Source organism: Rousettus aegyptiacus, unplaced genomic scaffold, assembly GCF_014176215.1.
Source record: "Rousettus aegyptiacus isolate mRouAeg1 unplaced genomic scaffold, mRouAeg1.p scaffold_m13_p_1, whole genome shotgun sequence".
Lineage (NCBI taxonomy): Eukaryota > Metazoa > Chordata > Mammalia > Chiroptera > Pteropodidae > Rousettus > Rousettus aegyptiacus.
The window spans coordinates 93,671,491-93,692,271 of NW_023416284.1; the positions used below are offsets into that span (position 1 = coordinate 93,671,491).

The 20,781-nt window shown below is 36.9% G+C and overlaps 1 protein-coding gene and 1 pseudogene across 1 annotated transcript in view; one reads left to right on the plus strand and one right to left on the minus strand.

Moving 5' to 3' along the window:
• SLC26A8 (solute carrier family 26 member 8) overlaps positions 1 to 20,781 on the minus strand; it is a 72,265-nt gene that overhangs the window by 12,142 nt on the left and 39,342 nt on the right. Inside the window, exons 8-11 of the mRNA XM_016120203.2 lie at positions 9,145 to 9,292; positions 8,232 to 8,345; positions 3,577 to 3,654; positions 90 to 185 (exon numbers count right to left, since the gene is read on the minus strand). Coding sequence (XP_015975689.1) covers positions 90 to 185; positions 3,577 to 3,654; positions 8,232 to 8,345; positions 9,145 to 9,292 — 436 coding nt within the window. The remainder of the gene's footprint in view (positions 1 to 89; positions 186 to 3,576; positions 3,655 to 8,231; positions 8,346 to 9,144; positions 9,293 to 20,781) is intronic.
• Positions 1,201 to 1,319, plus strand: LOC118605203 (annotated as a pseudogene).

Here is a 20,781-nt window from a genome sequence, read left to right on the forward strand (position 1 = left end):
TCACATTGATCTCTTTTGTTTGTTCTCTTTCCCCCTCTTCAACCTTCTTCTCTGTCCTTCCCTACCCCAGACAGTGCATCTATACTCACACAGTCATATTGGTTCTGCCTCCACAGAGCGGGTAGATGGTAAATGGTTTCAAGGTAGGGTACAACGTTGCTCAGAATAATACCAGCCAGCACAGCCTGTGGGGAAAAGATAAAACCTACTTCATTTCCCCTTCAGAGGTAAAATGCCCAAATCTTCACAAAGGAACAACAAAAAGTCGGGCTTGCCACTCAGAGATATTAGACATTGATACTTCATTAAAATACCATGTCCATACTTTAACTCATTGTCTGATCAAAGACATATTCTCCACATTTTTCTCTGCTCTCCTCCATAATTTGTCAAAAACACAAGACAAGGCAAGGCCAAGGCCAACATCTGACTGATTCAGTCAGTAAGGCTACAACAAGCACCTTTTAGATTCAGATCATTTATTATTTACGCAGACAGTGGGGGAAAGAGTAGTCAAAGATGACACATACCTGTGTTGACATTTTTGGTGTATAGAACAAGACGCCCAGGGGGCTGGCACTATAGTTATTTGTCTTGTCTTTGGTTACTTGGCCTTGCTTTTTCTAGTTTGCTGGACACATCTATGCTACCTACATTGCCTAGGAACCATTCTCAGATGAGATGACAAATTAAGGGAACTTCTACTTACAGAAACTCAAATAGTTTCGATTGGGCTTTTGTTCAAGTCTAATTATGATACGCTGTACTTATTTCAACAATGAAATACCATTTTTTGGTCCATCAAATTAAATTGGCCAACTGAAAATACCCCCTGTATACATGGTTGTTGAGTATAAGAGGGTACTGCCCTTTTAGAAAACAATTTGGCAATTTATCAAGACATAGTGATATGCTTTTACACAAATTTGTTTTACTTTTAGAAATCTATCCTAAACATAGAAAAGGGTAAATGTATAAAATTACTCATTCTCATGTTATTTATAATAACAAAAATTCAGACAATCTAATTTTTTGATAATAAGAAAATAACTAAATAAGTTATATTATGAAGTATCATGCTATATATTAAATAAAAATAAGAATACAAAGTTGTATGTCCAATTAGGTTACAACCATGCAAAGTAATATCCCTTCATAGAAAATAACATTGGTCAGACATATGTCAAAATGTTAATAATGGTCTACAGCCATGCCACCCTGACCGTGCCCAGTCTCGTCTGATCTTGGAAGCTAAGCAGGATCGGGTCTGGTTAGTACTTGGATAAGAGACCACCTAGGAATACCACATGCTGTAGGTGTTTAAAACAAAACAAAACAAAACAAAAAACAAAATATTAAGAGTGGTTTGTTTGTAACTATAGGTGACATTTTTACCTATTATGCATTTTCCAAAGTTTTAAAAATAAGCATGTCTATTTTCCTAATGGAACAAAAGTTTCTTAAATAGGAGAAAATGAAAATCTGTACTTATAGGGATACAAAAATCATCAGGGCCTCAAAGTAAATATAACGTACTTCAAGAAACACTTTCTGTGTTCACAAAGTCCTGTGTTGGCATAACATTTTCAGCCTTCTCCTAGCCATCCTTTCCTCTATAAACAATGCCTGGGAATTAGAACTCATCCTACCACTAGGAATGGCTGGATCCAAGCTTACTCTGGTTTTCTGAGGTTACTCAGTGACCAGTTGGACTTAACAGGTCAGTGGAAGAGGGAAGAACAAAGATGAAGTCAGCAGAAATTACTCTTTCTTACTAGGAATCACCAAACTTTCTGCAATTTGCAGGGAAATGTGGTGGGAAGGAAAATAATCTCAGAGTCATAGGGTTTTTGCAAGGATTTTGGCTGGAGGGAGGGAGTGTGAAGAGGAAACAAATATTTTCATAAAACAATATACAATAAAAATTAACCTTTTGAATAATATTAAGGTAAGACATGCTCATGTGTAAAGAAGAATTGAACTTATACATAATTTTCATCACCTAAAAGATAACCATTTTTAACATTTTGGAATGTTCTCTCTCTATATTTTTTTCACATAAAATTGGAACAATATTGAATATGCTATTTTGTATTATGTTTTAAAAATTTGTATTGGTCCCATTGCTAACTGGTTGAGATCCTTGCCAAGATGCTCCAATAATTCCTCTAATAAGGATTTTGCAGCAAGCTATTCATAGTTTTTCAAAAAAGGAAGGAATCTTTCATAGTTTAAGACTCATAGAGCCCCATGTTATAGTAATTTAGATATTCCACTGATCAGATTGTGTTTGCATTTTCTTACCCAGAAATACCCTAACTAGATGCTGTAAAAATTATGTAACATAACATGGTTAGCCAAAAGCAAGGGTTGTTCTGTCTCCAACATATTTATAATAATGGAGTATTTGAGATTTTTAAAAATTCTTATTCTTCTAGCTATACAGAAAAAAAAAATACCACTGTTTAAAGCAAATTAGTGAGTGGTTCTCTTAAAATAGACTTCAAGAGTTATAGCACTAAAGATGCTATATAAACTAAATTCTAGAGATAACTTCTGCTAGGAATCAGAGGACAGCTTGTGTGATAAACACAAGCTTAATCCCACCTTCCATGCATAGCTTCTATGGCTGGGTTCCAAGGTCCTTGACTCACAAAAGCAGAAGGCAGCAACAGCCTTGAGGTGGTCCTGCTCTACTGAAACCTGATATTCACCAGGTGGAAGAGAGGTGTTCAAAAGGATAAGGATAACATTTACAACCACTCCAGCTTCAGGGACTGCCACCTTAGTGTGTAACCAAGCTGCTATGCCAGGAATGAAACCTCCTCCTATCTCCCTTAGTACTATCTAAAAATGGCTAAAGGGAACATTAAGGAAATTTAAAAGGAAATTATGGTCACTGAATATTGATCTCTATTATAACTTAGATGAAATTGATTATAGGCAGTAATTAATGCACCTGGCATCTCTAAACTCAAGGTGGTCAGTCTAATGCAAAGCGAAGAAATGGCACATAAGTATATAGAGGCATTGTAGCTGAACACAGAGTTATAACTCAACTTTCAGACCTTGCTTTTTAGTGCTTTATACTAACCAAGAAACAATATAGAAGCAAGAGGGGGATTGAGTTCACATGAATGCAGAACAAGGCCTTCTGGAAACGGTTTAGGAAAACAGATGGCATGAATGCACAGTGAGTCTCTAAGCCTGTGTTGGTAACGGGTGTTCTGGCATCTGAAGTCTATTTCGGTCAGCTTTAACTGAATCCTTACTTGTAAAGCTTACTTTATAGCTTAAGCGATTAAAAGAAGATTAATGAGAATAATAAAAATAATAACTAAGGTTTCTTGAGGGCTTATTATTAGCTCAACACTGTTTTCTCTATATTATATAGATCATCTTATTTAACTCCCAATCCTGTGAGGTAGATGCTATTATTTTAACAGAAAGGGACTAGAAGGAGGCTGGGGCCACCACTGGGGACAAGCTGAATGCAATTCTCCTCAGAGATACCCACCAAGATGCAATCTGGAGATCGGTCTTTCTTGGCTTAGTTATTTGATCAGTTCCACTTACATTTGGCAGGTCGTAGAAAAAGTGTCCCACCTTCACCATCAGGAGCAGCATCACACCTGCTCCTATAAGAGATGCAAACTGAGGAGACAGAGGCGGTTAGAGAGAGCCCATCAGGAACATTTCCGTTCCTGTCATGAATGAGGCCTTCTGCTTGGTGAGAAGTGTATCAGTTTTTCTTAAAAGTAGTTGAGTGTAACCATCCAGCACAGTGCATTTTTGTTAAACTGACATTTTCAAGTCTTGTCAAAGTGCTAAACACATACTGAGGGAATGCATGAATCTACTTTGAGAATTTCCAAATTGTCTTGGGTATTTGAGTCTTTATTGCCGTAGTTTTTCACTGTGAATCTGAAATCTAACATCTGGCTTGCATTTGATCCTAACTTTACCTCTCCTTAAACAGTTAAAAAAAGCCCTAGTAGAGTCATTACTGTCAGCCCTAAAATCTCAACAATTCCACTTCCCATATCAATAAATATTCCACCTCTCACTCTCCTGTTTGGAGCTTGGATACCTTCCTATTTAGCAGTTTCAGTGGTGATTCCTCTTAAAAATACAATGATAATCACTTCTGATGTTCCTACTTTAATTGTCTCTGCTTCAAAAAAAGTTACAAACATGAGTTGGGGCTGTATGTAGTAGCTCTGGATCCTATCCCAGCTGGGTTGACTACTCCGGGCTCAGTGTGACTTGGTAAACAGCGATTCTGGTTGGCAAACACAGGAGGAAACCTAAGAAACATAGTTCCCTTTACAATCTCAAGGCTCTCTGGACATAGTCTTGAACTCATTATATACCTAATTGATAACTTTCTATTGTTTAAGTCCCTAATAATAAAAAATAATGTAAAGGAGTATAATTTCCCACTGTAAGGGGAATAAAACTATAACCACAAATCAAATCAAGCAAGAACTGAAGAAGTCCCTTAAATCTAAACCATTAAATGGCCACTCAGCAATATTTTCTAATTTTCTCTTTATCTCTTAGGTATGAAGAAAAAGAAAAAACCTTCCTACTGAGTTTCCTGTTACTATTCACTGCTATTTTCCATATAAATGTATCACTGAAAATAATAGTAATGAAATCAATGTTCTATTCCCTTACCCCAGCTGATTCACAGCTAAGGTGAGTGACCTGACGTGGAAAAGTTGAGCCCCATGAGAGTAGTGTAGGAAGAAGGAAGGTTTCAGGAAAATGAATCACTATGACTGAAACTCGGGAAGTTCTAATGGCAAATGTTTTATACACTGGAACCAAAACAAGTAACTGAGGCCATGAGCTCCTCCAGCCAAGATACATATCAGCCTGTTGCTGGATCTAATTTGAGAGTCCGGCTTCAGGCAGTCTTTGTCAGCACTATAGGAAAAAATCTACTTTGACTGGCACAGAAAAATATATCAGCATTTTTCCTTCCTCCAAAATTCTTCTGATTATTTTTAAGGAAGCAAAGCCATGCAGATGCCAAAATAAGCTGTATAAAGCCTAGATTAAAATGAGTACAAGCCAGCCATTGAATTGAATCACAAAATTTTCTGCTCAGAGAGGGTTGGAAGGCCTGCTAATAACTGTGTGTCCCCCTTGGCTGCACACACAAGGGAATGGAGCTTTGGGATCAGAGGGCCATCCTCAGTGGCATTGTGCCTTAGGAGAATGCTTGGTGGCTCTCAGAATCTCAGACTCAGTGTTTTGAACAGTGTCTGAAGGCAGCAAGCATGAGAACTGTACACCTCGTGCATATTTTGCTTTTCTGCTCTAATTTTCCACCACTTTTCTAGGCTTTCTTGATCAAAGACAGACTCTGCCTTTTCTCTGGGGATTCAAGGTAATGCGAGTTCCCACAAGCCACTGCCACTATTGACACACAGACCCTCACACATCAATTACCCCATAAGTAGTGAGTTCTATAAAGTAGGACAATAGATGGCCAAGTGCCCAGGACTCTAGGAACCTGGGGTTAAAGTTATGATTTTCAAACATCTTAAGGGACAGGCACTGAAGGGAACTATTGTCATCTAATTTAATTCTCAAAACTGAAAGGTTATCCTTATCCCCATTTCACAGATGAGGACTAGAGCCTCAGAAGGCAAAAGCAACTTGCCCATGGTCATAGATCTAGGCACCGCCAAGTCAGGTTTCAATCTATCTGACTTGCTGACTCCAAAATCTTGGCTTTCTCCACTATTCCATCTGCTTCCTTTAAAAAAAAACCACATTTCTTCTTTTATAATTTTTTCTTTTTTTTTTTTTGTATAACAAATAATTTTGTAGACAGTTTTTAGAGCATGCGGAGAAGGCAAGCAGGCCGGTTCTTAGAAAGCAGAGAATAAAGGAAGGAAACCATTCACGGAGAAGAGGAAAGCACCGTGGTCAGAAGTAAATGAGCAGGAAGATGCAGAGGGAGGGACGATCCAATGGGTCTGGGGCTCTTCACATCCCCTCTGGTCAGGCCCAGGCCATAGCTAGAAGGGCCGATAGGTTTTGCTGTAACCAATGAAGAGAAGTGGGATCTAGATCGGGAAAAATTAAAAAGAAGTCCAGACACATATACACAGCTTATATTTATGACAGACCAAAAATAGATAGATAGATAGATACGTACGTACGTATGTACGTATGTACATACATACATACATACATACACACACACACATACATACATACATAGATGGATAGATAGAATAAGGTGGCCCTTGGTGGCAGGTCATGTCTGAGAGATTCAGAGCCAGATCCCTAGCTTCTCTTTCCTGTAGTCTTAAGGAACTTTGAAGAAGCAAGTATGTTCTCAGGCAGAGTGAATCAAAAATCCGAGAGTGAAAGGGTAGAGAGAGCACCCACGGCTGTGGGATGAAGAAGTCTGTATGTGTCTCAAAGGCCTTTGCTGGTCCAGATCAGAAGCTCAGAGTAGAGGCTGGGTAGCTCTAATATGCAGGGCTGGGATCCAGCAGCAGTGTCTCCTTGAACTAGTGATTTGCATGAGGCAAATCAGGGTTTCACAGAAGGGCTTACCAGCATCCCTAGAGATATGCCTCCTATGAAGGGTCACTGCACTACAGAGAAAGAGATGTCATTGGTAGGGGAGTATGTTACACGGGAGAATAATGCAGCAACAGAAAACAGAATGAGAGCCATAGGCTGACTGTCTTTGAGGCAGGCACTTTGTCCAATGGATTGAAGGCAACTCAGAGGCTGAACTGAAGCCCTTCTTCCTTCCTTCCATCTATACATATCCTAGCTCTCTTTCAATAATCCATGAAAGTCCCATTTCCTCCATCGTTCTCCATCTTGCAATATTTATGGCAATTTTTATTTATTGTACTTATTCTGCACTTAATTTTACTTGCACTGTGATTTAGTTTTTTCCAACTGTGTGCATCTTTTCTCCCCAAATTTATGTTACGCTTATAAATTGAATAAACGAAGTGTGTTGTCAAAAGTTAGTGGGAATAATATCCAGAATTGCTATTTCCATTTCTTCTCATAAAACCCTCTCATTCTGACTTCAAAGCTTTTTCACTAGTGCTTAGGATATTCTTAAAGAGTAGTGGAAAAGAGCTACACCTTAAAGGTCAGTGTGTCTGGCAGAAGCTCTATGACAATAAAACTCAGTCCACATAGAATGATATCATATGGTCTGACTCTAGACCCATGCTTTTGTCCTCACCTTCTGACTTTTATTAGCTTTCACCTTATATTTCACCAAATTTAGCCATGGACTGGGACACTTTATCTTTCGTCATTAAATTTTAGTGTCCATTCTCCCAACATTTCAGTTTCTGACCTTGGCTATACCTCCCTACCATGCTTCTGCAGCCTAAGCTCGTCTTTGACCTCCGTTGCTGCTTCTCTGCCTTCTGAACCCTGACCCATTCCCTGCCCTTATTCCAGTTTCAGTTTTGATAGTTCTTTGACATTTCATCGGACCACATAGCTGAGATGGAACACTCCTCACATTGTAATGTTGTATCATTTAGTCAGTCCAAAACTCAAAAACATCGGACTCATGACTGCAAGTAGACAAGGTAGTGTGCCTTTAAAGCCTGCCTTCTCGATTGTCATTTGCCGCCTCTCCCCGCCCCCACCTACCCATACATTTAATTTACTAATTCAGAATACCTGAAGTGAGTCTGACCTAGATAATTTTCTCTTATACATAAGTAGAATGGTCATACATCCCCTAGGCTTACCTAGACATAGATCTTACTCTCTGTCATGAAAGCATCTTGCTATGCCCTTTGAGGAAGCAAGGAAATTTTCTAGTTCGGCTGCCAGGATGGAGAGAGTTGTGCTATTGTTTTCCCAAACTAGGACTGAGAATATATCACTCATATGAAAAAATGAGTAGGTACGCTACATAGAAAATTTTTTTTTTTTTTGTGAGCTAATATATAGAAACCTGTCACATAGAACAACATTTCTATAGTAAATGACTTTCAAGTTCCATATTGACAAATAGCTTTTAAGACAAAATATAAGCAAAAATTAAGACAAGCATGAAATCCAAATTCTTCTAAGAGCTCTTCCTCAATAAGCACAATGTTAAACAGCAACACAATTAAACTAACATAATCCCTTACTATGACTATATGTACACGTGTGTTTGTGTGAATAGAGATAAATATGTTTAGATGTTAGACATCGATTCTATTTCAACATACCTGTTGTCTTCCTCCAGATTTATCCTGGATAATAGTCCTGATAATGGCACCGGTAAACACACAAGATTTGAAAAATGAACTGACAACATTGCAAAGGCCGATGGCTATTAAATCCTACAAAGAAATGGCAAACTATTTAGGCCCACTATTTGTTGAAGCATGCTGATTTACGTTTTCACTGAAGTATACTGTCTATTTCTTGTATATTAAGATAGGGTTGTTTATATCACTTGAAATAATACTGAAATTTTCTTAGAACAAAAGGATGGCAAATCTGATTTCTATATTTATTGAATCTTCATTTTAGCTAGTGATCATAAGGAAAACACGTTTCAAAGTGAGTAAATGAGACTTTTGCAAGATCAGTAGGACTTAGAATGAAAGAGAGGAGCACAGTACTATTTTTCTTCCTTCCTAAAGTCAAAATGGGACACCTCTTGCTTCCACATTTCCCTTTTGAGTCCTAGGAAAAGGACCAAACTCAGAATAGTTGGAGATTTTCCAAAAATAAAAAAAGGCAAAAACCATTTCTGGGAGACCAACTTAATTATATTAGCCTGGTTTCGATATTCCATACCATTTCTTACTGTACCTCAGAATGTGGATGACTTCTAAGGATTTGGTGGAAAGGGAGATAAAATTAAGAGGAGAGGAATTCTGCTAGTGTACCAACATGGTACCATATGTGATCTTCTTGCACTCCTATACCATATCTGTTCTAGGGGAATAACACTCACATTAATTCAAGTGGGTGCCACAATTCTCAAAAATCCTTTGGTAATTATAGTTTTGACTATGGTTCAAGTGATTCTCTGGTTACAGAAGAATCCAGTCTTCACATTAGCAGGAGGCTCAGATGAAAGAGCACAGACTTAAAGGTCAGAGGAAGTAATAGAACGACCTGTCCTCTCACCTGGTTGGAATTGACATCATAGTTATGGAAACTGGCCATCTTCTTGCCCAGAAATATTAGCAGTGAGGAGCTTACAAAAGCTAAGGAGAAGGCTTCTAAAATAACATCTGGAAGAATGTTCAAATCTGGTTTACCAGGAAACAGGAAGCTAGAATAAAATGGTAGAATTATTCTTGGAGAGCAGGATAATTTATTGGGACCTCGCCCACTCCCTCCTTATCATACAGGGCAGGCTGAACCTTAAAAAAATAATAATAACAATAAGAGAGAAGAACAACGATTGAGGCAGCAGTCTGCCAAAACTGCCAGCAAACCAAGTCAAGTTACAACAGCCACTGAGAGAGCATGCTCTGCTATGTTCCAGTTAAGGTTTCTGCCATGTAGCAATGTTAACAAATAAGGCACACAAAACCACAAAGATTGATGGAAAATGGTTTATTTACATGATTTGAGACCATACCAGTGGGTAAACAGCAGGCAGATATCACATCTAAGATGGTTTACAGCTATGAAGCTCAGCGAATTCCCTTCTATTCACACACAAATCTTTCAGTGTGTTATTTTAGTCGCTGTCCTTTATACAAATTATTTCCAATTTTATCCACACCTTCTCGCCTGTAGTTTTTTTTCTTCCAGTTTTTGTTATTATGGTAAAATACACATAATGTGAAATTTACTATCTTATCCATTTTAAGTGTACAGTTCGGTAAAATTCACTACATTCATAATGTGCAACCATCACCATCATCAGCTCCATAACTCTTTTCATATTGTAAAACTGAAACTCTATACCTATTACCCAATAAGTCTTTATTTCCCCCTCTCCCAGCCCTGGCAACCATGATTTTACTTTTTTTCTTGATTTTGACTCCTCTAAGGACTCCATCTGTGGAGTCATACAGTATGTTTCTTTTAGTGACTGGCTTCTTTCACCTAGCACAATGTCCTTAAGGTTCGTCCATGTTGTAGTATCCGTCAGAATTTCCTTTCTTTTTAAGGCTGAATAATGTTTTATTATGTATATACCACATTTGGCTTATCCATTCATCCACTTAGGTTTCTTCCACTAAAATTTTAGCTATTGTGAATAATGCTGCTATGAACATGGGTACACAAATACCTTGAAACCCTGCTTTCAGTTTAGGGGGTATATATATCCAGAAGTAGAATTGGTATATCATATGGTAATTCTATTTTTAATTTTTTGAGGAACTGCCATACTGCTTTCCACTTACAGTGCAGGAGGATTCCATTTTCCTCATCCACATCCTCTCCAATACTTGTTATTTTTAATTTTATAGCAGCCATCCTGATAGGTATGAGGTGATATCTCATTATAGTTTTGGTTTGCATTTCCCAAATGACTAGTGATACTGAGCATCTTATCATGTGCTTATTGCTCATTCGTATATCTTCTTTGGAAAAATATGTTTGAGTCCTTTCCCAATTTTTGAGTCAGATTGTTTCTTTGTTGTCGGTTATTAGGTGTTATCTTTATGTTTTTAGATATTAATCCTTTATCAGATATATAATTTACAAATATTTTCTCCTATTCTGTGGGTTACCCTTTTATTCTATTGATAGTGTCTTCTGATGCACAAAAGTTTTTAATTTTCATGAAGTTTAATTTGCCTATTTTCTTTTGTTGCTTATGCCTTCAATATTATATTCAAGAAATCATTGCCAAATATAATATCTAATATCATGAAGATTTGCCCTATGTTTTCTTCTAAGAGTTCTATAGTTTTAGGTCTTACATTTAGGCCTTTGATCCATTTTGAGATAATTTTTGTATACAGTGTTAGTAAGGGTCCAACTTCATTCTTTTGCATGCGGATATCTAGTTTTCCCAGCATCACTGAAAAGATTGTCCTTTTCCCATTGAATACTCTTGGCATCCTTGTCATTGGACCATATATGCAAAGGTTTATTTCTGGGCTCTCCATGTCATTCCATTGGTCTATATGTCAGTTTTTATACTGGTACCACACCGTTTTGATTACTTGGAGCTTTGCAGTAAGTTTTGAAATTTGGAAGTGTAAGTCCTCCAACTTTGTTCAACTTTTTCAGGATTGCTTTGGGTATTCTGGACTCCTTGATATTCTATATGAATTTTAGGATTTTGTTTTCCTGCAAAACACTTCACGGGGATTTTAATAGGGATTGAATTGAATCTGCTGATTGCTTTGGGTAGTATTGACATCATAACAATATTAAGTCTTCTAATCCATTAACTTGAGATGTATTTCCATTTATTTATGTCTTCTTTAATTTTTTTCACCAATGTTGTGTAGCTCTCATTGTGTAAACCTTTTACCTCTTTGGTTAATTCCTAAGTATTTTATTCTTTTTGATGCAATTATAAATGGAGTTGTTGTAATAATTTCCTTTTCAGATTGTCCACTCTTAGTGTATAAAAAAGCTACTTTTTTGTGTGTTAACTTTGTGTCCTGTTACTTTGCTATATTCATTTATTGGTTTTAACAGTTTTTTTCTGTGTGTAATCTTTAGGGTTTCTGCATGTAAATTTATATCATCTATAAACAGAGATAATTTTACTTCTTGCTTTCCAGTTTGGAAGACTTTCATTTGTTTTTTCATGCTTAACTGCTCTGGCTAGAATTTCCAGTACTATGTTGAATAGAAGTGGTGAAAGTGGGTAACCTTTGTTCCTGATTTTAGAGGAAAAGCATTCAGTCTTTCAACATTTAGTGTGATGTTTGAGCTTCTTAGATGTTTATATTCATGTCTTTCATTAAACTTGGAAAGTTTTCAGCCATTATTTCTTCAAATGTCCTCTCTACCCCTTTCACTCTCTCTCCTCCTTCTAAGACTCCCATGATGTGTATCTTAGTGTGCTTAATGGTGTCCTCATAGGCTCCTTAGGCTCTGTTGATTTTTCTCCAGTTGTTCATCTTTCTGTTCCTCAGACTCAATAATTTCCATTATCATATTTTCAAGTTCACTGATTCTTTTTTTCTGACTGCTCAACTCTGCCAATGAATACCTCTACAGACAAGTGTTGCTTAAGGATGGGGATACAGTCTGAGAAATGCAACATTAGGTGATTTCATCATTGCATAAACATTATAGACTGCACGTACACAAACCTAGATGGTATAGCTTATAGCTCCCAGGCTACAAAACTGTACAGCATGTTACTATACTGTGTACTGTAGGCAATTATGACATAATGATAAATATTTGTGTATCTAAACATAGAAAATATACAGTAAGAATATGACATAAAAGATAAAAAATGGTATACCTGTATAGGGCACTTACTATGAATGAAGCTTATAGGACTGAAGCTCTGGGTGAGTCAGTGAGTGAGTGGTAAATGAATGCAAAGACCTAGGAGATTATTGTATACCACTGTAAACTTTATAAACACTGTACACTTAGGCTACGCTAAATTTATAAAAAATATTTTTTAAATTAATCTTAGCTTACTATAACATTTTTACTTCATAAACTTAAAAGTTATTAAAAACTTTTTGACTCTTTTGTAATAACACTTAGCTTAAAACACAAACACATCACACAGCTAAACAAAAATATTTTCTTTCTTTATATACTTATTCTACAAATTTTCTATTTTTAAATTTTCAAAAAATTTTTTTTTTTGCTTTTTAAACTTTTTTGTTACAAACAAAGACACACACACATATTAGCCTAGGCCTACTTAGGGTAAAAATCATCAATGTCACTGTCTTCCACCTCCACATCTTGTCTCACTGGAAGGTCTTCAGGAGCAATAACGCGTGGAGCTGTCATCTCCTATGATAATGCCTTCTGGAATACCTCATGGAGGACCTGCCTGAGGTTCTTCTCAAGAGGTGTCACTTTTTTCAGAAATATACCCGTGGTGGTTTGCTTGGTTTGTTAATTTTTTTCATCATAGTTTGCTTGTAAGCAGTAAACACACCTTGAACACTTATCTCTACTAATGAAAAGCTTTCAGTGTTGGGCTCCAGATTTTCGAACTTTTCAAGGAGCTTGTTGAGGTCTGCAAAAGCTTCTGCTAAACCCTTCACTGTGAATTTTCTTGCAGGTGCTGGTTCTTTTTCTTCTCCCATAGTCTTTTCTCTTGCCTCTTCTTCAGCTATGCATTCCTGTTCCAGTTCCAACAACTTCTCATTAGTCAATTCCCCAGGAACTGCCTCCACAAGCTCCTAACGTCATCCTCATCCACACCCATGTTAAAGTTATTTTCCATCTCAACCACAGCTTTGTTGATTTTTGCAACCTCCTCATCATTGGCAAATACTTTCAAGTCATGGAAAAAAATCTGAGTATCTTCTTTCAGAGGCCATTCATACACCCTTTGGTGACATCATTCTAAGCCCAAGCAAAGTTTTTGATGCAGTTATAGATGTTGTAACCCCTCCAAAATTACACCAGTGTCTTCCTTAGTTGCAGCAATAGCCTGAGCAAAGGTCCTCCTCAGGTAGTAGGCCTTAAAAGCTATTATAACTCCTTGATCCATTGGTTGGATTAAAAAGGTGATATTTGGAGGGAGAAATACCATTTTGATAGTGGGATGAAGATCACCAATAGAAGGAGGAGCACTGTCAACAATAAGCAAAATCTTGAAAGTTATGTTATTGTCCAAACAGTACTTCTCCATTGTGCTGGCAGAGCAATTCAGAAGGGCATCTTGGAAGAGAAGTTGGGTCATCCATGACTTATTGCTCCTGCAGTACCCTGGCAATGTGTGCTTATTGACATGCTTGAAGGCCCTGGTGTTCTCACTGAGCCAGATCAAACAAGGTTTCAATTTGTAGCCTGCAACACTGCCCCCAAACGAGACTGTTATCTTGTCTTTAAAAGTCTTGAAACCTGAAATTGACTTGTTCTCCAGGCATCCATTTACAGAATAAGGAGATTTCATTCATACTGAATATTTGCTCTGGCAAGTAATTTTCCTCCACAATCAGCTAGAGTTTCCAAAAATTCTTCAGCTGCCTTTATACCAGCATTCACAGATTTACCACTCACTTTCACATTATATAATGAATCTTGAATGATTTAAACCACCCAGAGCTAGCAGTAAATGCAACACTGTTTTCAGGTCTAGTCTTTTCTTTCAACATCACAAACTTTTTGCTTTGGCTGTGATTGTCATGGTGCTGAGGGGTATATGTTTCTGTGTCTGGTCTTCAATCCAGGTCATTAGAAGTTCTCCATGTCTGAAATAGGCCCTTCTCAAATTTTCATTAGTTTTATTGCCTTTGATGAAGCAGATCCTTTAACAACTTCAATCATTTTGTTCTTGCTTTTCAAGATCATAGCTATGGTGGAATGGAACATGTCTGACTGGTGAGCAATTAACATCATTCATTTCCCATCTTCGTAGTCTTTAATCACTTATAATTCTGTTTCCAGTCCAATCATTCAACATAGCCTCTTATTGGCTACATTAACAGTGGATTTTGTATGCTTAGAGGCTACAATGAACAAAATAACACAAGATTAAATAAGCACAAGAGAAAATGATGCAACCAGAGACATGGTAAACATAAGATGTGTGAGGCTGCTGCTGGCATAACACAGCATACTGTTTTATAGCAAACTTTTAAAATATAAGTAGAAAGATTAGACTCTAAAATAACAACAATTAAGTATAGTATAGTAAATACATAAACCAGTAACAGAGTCATTTATTATCATTATCAAGTTTTATGTATTCTACATAATTATATATGTTACAGTTTTATGTGGCTGACAGTGCAGTAGGTTAGTTTATACCAGTTTATCACCACAAACACATGAATAATGTATTGCACTGTGATGTTAGGATGGCTACGATGTCACTAGGCCATAGGAATTTTTCAGCTCCAATATAATCTTGTGGGGCCACTGTTGTATATGTGGTCCATTGTTGACTGAAACATCATTATGTGGCACATAACTATAGTGAATTTTTCATTTCAGTTATTGTACTTCACAGCCCTAAACTTTTTATTTTAGGTTTAGGTTTTCTATGTCTTGTTTAATGTTTTCATTTCGTTCCTTTTGATCACTTTCACCCATTTCACTGCTCCTTACCCATCCCCCACCCACCACCACTAGCAACCAATTTGTTCTCTGCATCTATGAGATCTATGAGCTTGGTTGTTTTAATTTTTTTAGATTCCATATGTAAGTGAGACCATACAGTATTTGTCTTTTTCTGTCTGACTTATTTCACTTAGCATAAGGTCCATTCATATTGCAAGTGGAAAATTTATTTCTTCCTATGGCTTTCTATTATGTACATGTACCATATTTTCTTTATCTATCTATCAGTGAACACTTAGGATGCTTCCATGTCTTGACTATTGTAAATAATGCTGCAATGAACATGGTAGTGCATATATCTTTTTGAGTTAGTATTTTCATTTCCTTCAGACAAATACCACAAAGTAGAATTGCTGGATCATACAGTAATTTTATTTTTAATTTAAATTTAATTTAAATTTAATTTTTTGAGGGAACTCCATACTGTTTTCCATAGTGGCTGCACAACTGTGTTGCACCACCAACAGTGCAAAAGGGTTCCCTTTCTTCCATGTCCTTGCCAACACTTGCTATTTCTTGAATTTTTGATAAGAGCTATTCTAACAGGGGTGAAGTGGTATCTCATTGTGGTTTTGATTTGCATTTCCCTGATAATTAATGATGATGAGTACCTTTTAATATAACCATTGGGCCTCTGTATGTTTTCTTTGGGTAAATGTCTATTCAAATCTTCTGCCCACTTTTAAATTGAATTTTTTGGAAAGACCAGTCAAGAGGGCATAGAAGGTAGAGGCTGTGCATGCCTCCTCCTGCGACCACACCAAAATTACAACAAAACTACAGAGCAACCAGTACATGGAGTCGTCTGAAGTCTGGCTGAACAGAAACTCTACAACTAGGGACAAAAATAAGAGGTTACCTTCAACTGGTAGGAGAGGCAGAGACACAAGATGGCCCAGCCCACAACTGTGTGTGACGATTAAAAATCAGGAGGGTTATCTTGGCTGCAGAGCTCCTCCCCTTACCTAAGGAGTGAGGGGTCCTGGCCCTACACTGGGCTCCATAGCCCAGGGTCCCAATGCTGGGAAGAGAAGTCCCCACAACCTCTGGCTGTGAAAACCAGTAGAGATTGCAGCTGAATGAGGTGGGCTAGGCCCACACCTGGCCTTACTCACTAATAGACTTGCTCACTCTGATCTCTAGCACTGGAGCAGCTGCTCAAGGAGTGCCACGATCATATGGGGAGACATTGAGTTGTCTGGCTTCAGGGCAGGGGATGGGCGGCTTTCTCCTGGATAGAAGTGTTGGCAGTATCCATTGTTATTTTGTTGAGCCTACCTCTCTCCTAGACTACATATGCAAGTGCCACCATAGCTGAGTCACTATCATCCTGGATAACACAGGTCGCTCTTCCCAGGTGATTCCCTGAGATTCCACCTCTCCCAACTTGCGCAGTCTCACCCAAGCTGTTTCTAGTGGTTTGTTCTATACAAATGGCCTGTCTTGGTTCTTGCTGTGGACTTTGCTAAAATTTCTCAAAGGCTCACAAAACCCCAAAAAGCAGCATCTGGCCTTGGTGTGTTCTATACCTTTTGCTGAGCAGCCCCAAGGGCTGTACTAGCAGCAGCTGGCCTTGGGATCTGGCTTGGCTTTTCAAGGACCTATAAGTCCAGCATGGGTGGCAGCCATCTGCGGATTGCTTGATGACTCTCACCAGGTGGCCCTGGAGGTGCACAGGCTGTGGCTGAACTTGGCCTGCAGCTGGACCCCTCCCAGGACTGTGCCACTGGCCCCAAAGGACACTTACTACATAAAACCACTCTACTAAGACCAGGAGACTTGGGATCCCTACCTAATACATAGAAACAGACACAAGGAGGCTGCCCAAATGGGAAACAAAGAAGCATGTCCTAAACAAAAGAACAGAACAAAGCTCCAGAAAAAGAACTCAACAAAAGGAAAAAAACAACCTACCAGATGCAGAGTTCAAATCACTGCTTTTAAGGCTGCTCAATGAACTTAGGAGAACAGTACATAAACTCAGTGAGAACATTAACAAAGAGATTTAAAAAAATAGAAATGGAAATGAAAAACATAAAAGGGAACCAGTCAGAAATGAAGAATACGATATATGAGATGAAGAGTACATTAGAGGGACTCAACAGAGTGGATGAAACAGAGAATTGAATCACCAATATAGAGGGGTAGCATAGGACAGCAACAAGAAAAAAGAATCCATAAAAATGAAGATAGTTTAAGGAGCCTCTGGAACACCATCAAGCATAATAACATTAACATCATAGGGGTACCAGAAGTAGAAGAGAGAGAGCAAGAAATTGAAAACCTACTTGATAAAATATTGACTGAAAACTTTCCTATGCTAGCATAGGAAATAGACATATAAGTCCAGGAAGTACAGAGTCCAAACAAGATGAACTCAAAGAGGCCCACACCAAAACACGTTATAATTACAATGGCAAAGGTTAAATACAAAGAGAGAATCTTAAAAGCAGCAAGAGAAAAGCAGTTAGTTACCTACAAGGGAGCTCCCATAAGACTGTCAACCAATTCTCAACAGAAACTTTACAGGCCAGAAGGGTTGGCACAAAATATTCAAAATGATGAAAACCTAGGATCTACAACCAAGATTACTCTACACAGCAAAGCTATCATTTAGAATCAGGATAGATAAATAGCTTCCCAGACAAGAAAAAGCTAAAAGAGTTCATCACCACCAAGCCAGTATTACAGGACATGTTGGAGGGACTACTTTAAGAAGAAGAAGAAAATATATATCAAAAATATGAATAAAGAATGGGAATAACTATACATCTATCAATAAATACTTCAAATGAAAAAGAATTAGAATCAAAAGGTAGGGTGGCTGAATGGATAAGAAAACACAACCCTTACATGGGCTTCCTGTAAGACTCACTTTAGATTAAAAGACATACAGACAGAAAGTAAAGAGATGGAAAAAAATATTTCATGATAGACCTAGAGGGTATCGTGTTGAGTGGAGTAAATCAAATAAAGACAAATGCTGTATGAGGTACATGTGGAATCTAAAGAACAAAATAAGCAACAACAACCAAAAAAATAAAAACAGAAATAAACACATAGATACAGAGAATATTTTGAGGGTTATCAGATGGGAAAAAGGTTGCGGGGATCAGTGAAAAAGGGGGAAGGGATTAAGAAGTACAAATTGGTAGTTACAAAATAGTCATAGAAATATAAAGTATAGCATAAAGAATATAGCCAATAATATTGTAATAACTAGGTACAGTATCAGAGGGGCACTAGATTTTTCAGGGTGATCACTTTGTTATACAGATGCCTAATCACTATGTTGTACACTTGAAAGTAAAATAATATTATATGCCAACTATAAGTGAAAAATAAAATTATTGAAAAAATTGAATTGTTTGTTTTTTGCTATTGAGTTGTATGAGTTCTTTATATGTTTAGGATGTTAATACCTTATCAGATATATGATTTACAAATATTTTCTCTCATTTGGTAGGCTGCCTTTTCATTTTTTTTTTTATGCATCCTTTGCTGTGCAGAAGCTTTTTAAATTCGATGTAGTTCCACTTGCTTGTTTTCGCTTTTGTTGTCTTTGCTTTTGGAGTCAGATCCAAAAAAAATCACTGTCAAGACCAATGTCAAGGAGCTTGCTGCCTGTTTCCTCTAGGAGTTTTATGGTTTTCGGTCTTAAGTTTAAGTCTTTAATCCATTTTGAGTTAATTTTTGTGTATGGTGTAAGATAGTGGTTCAGTTTCATTCTTTTGCATGTGGCTGTCCAGTGTTTCCAATACCATTTAGTAGAGACTTTCCTTTGTATATTCTTGGATCCATTGTATACACTTGGATCTCTGTTGTAAATTAACTGATCATATACACATGTGTTTATTTCCATGCTTTTTATTATGTTCCTTTGATCCATGTGTCTGGTTTTATTCTGATACCATACTGTTTTGATTATTATAGCTTTGTAATATAGTTTGAAATCAGGATATATGATGCCTCCAGCTTTGTTCTTCTTTCTCGAGATTGCTTTTGTTACTCGGGATGTTTTGTGATTCTATACATATTTTAGGACTGTTTCTTCGAGTTCTATGAAACCCGACATTGGAATTTTGATAGGAATTGCACTGAATATGTAGATTGCTTTTGCATATGGACATTTTAATAATATTAATTCTTCCAGTCCACGAGCATGGACTATCTTTTTTATTTGTGTCTTCAATTTTTTCATCAATGTCTTATAGTTTTCAGTTTACCGGTCTTTCACCTCCTTGATTAAATTTATTCTTAGATATTTTATTTTATTTTTTTTTGATGTAGTTATAAATGGGACTGTTTTCTTAATTTCTTTTTTTGATAGTTTGTTATTAATTGCTTCTCTTTGTGATGTTAGCACATAATATGCTAGTAACCCTTAATGGTGATATTCTAATTTTATAATTCCTTCCCCTTTTATTGACTGTAATACTTCTATATAGTGAAATGTCTTATTATTAACTATTTGGATACTTCCAAAAGCAGTTCTTATAGGAAAGGCATGATAAATATTTGATTTGTTTTTTTTTATTTAACAATTTTCAAAATAGTTAGCTGGTTCTTTAGCATTTTCTAAAGGTAAAAAAAGAAATTTATTCTTTTAGAGTTTTTATGTATTTGTGGATTTAAGCATATTTTATGTGCTTGGCCAGTAGGAGCATCAAAGCAATCCCTATCAAAATCCCAATGGCCACTTTTTCGGAAATGGAAAAGTTGATTCTAAAATTTATATGAAATTGCAAACACCCTGAATGGCCAAAAACAATCTTGAAAAATAAGAATAAAGTTGGTGGACTCACACTTCTCCATTTTAAAACTTACATCAAAGCTACAGTAATTAAAAGTGACAGAGGGATAGGCATATAGATCAATGGAATAGAACTGAGAGTTCAGACCAAACACTGACCAAACATTTACGGTCAATTGATTTTCAACAAGGGTGCCAGGATCATTCAATTGAGAAAGAAGTCTCTTCACCAAATGGTTCTAGGACAACTGAATATTCAAATGTAAAAGAATAAAGTTGGACCCCTGTCTTACAACCCATACAACAATGAATTCAAAATGGATCAAAGACCTAACTAAATGTAAGATGTAAAACTATACAACTCTTGGGAAAAAAAAAAAAAACATAGGGGTAAATCTTCATGACTTTGGATTAGGCAATGGTTTCTTAGATGTAATACCAAAAACACAAGTGACAAAAGAAAAAATAAATTGAACTTCATCAAAATTGAAAAATTTTGTGCTTCAGAGGATCTATCAAGAAAGTGAAAAACAATCCATTGGATGGGTGCAAATACTTTCAAATTCTATATCTAATAAAGGTGTGGTGTTCAGAATATAAATAGAAACCCCACAATTCAACAACAAAAAGACAAATAACCCAATTAAAAATAGCCAAAGGACGTGAACAGACATTTCTCCATAAAGGATATATAAGTGACCGATAAGCATACGAAAAGATGCTCAACATCATTAGTTACTAGGGAAATGCAAATCAAAGCCAGAGTAGTATACACTTCATACTTACTAAGAGGGTGGTAATCATAATCATAATCATTATAA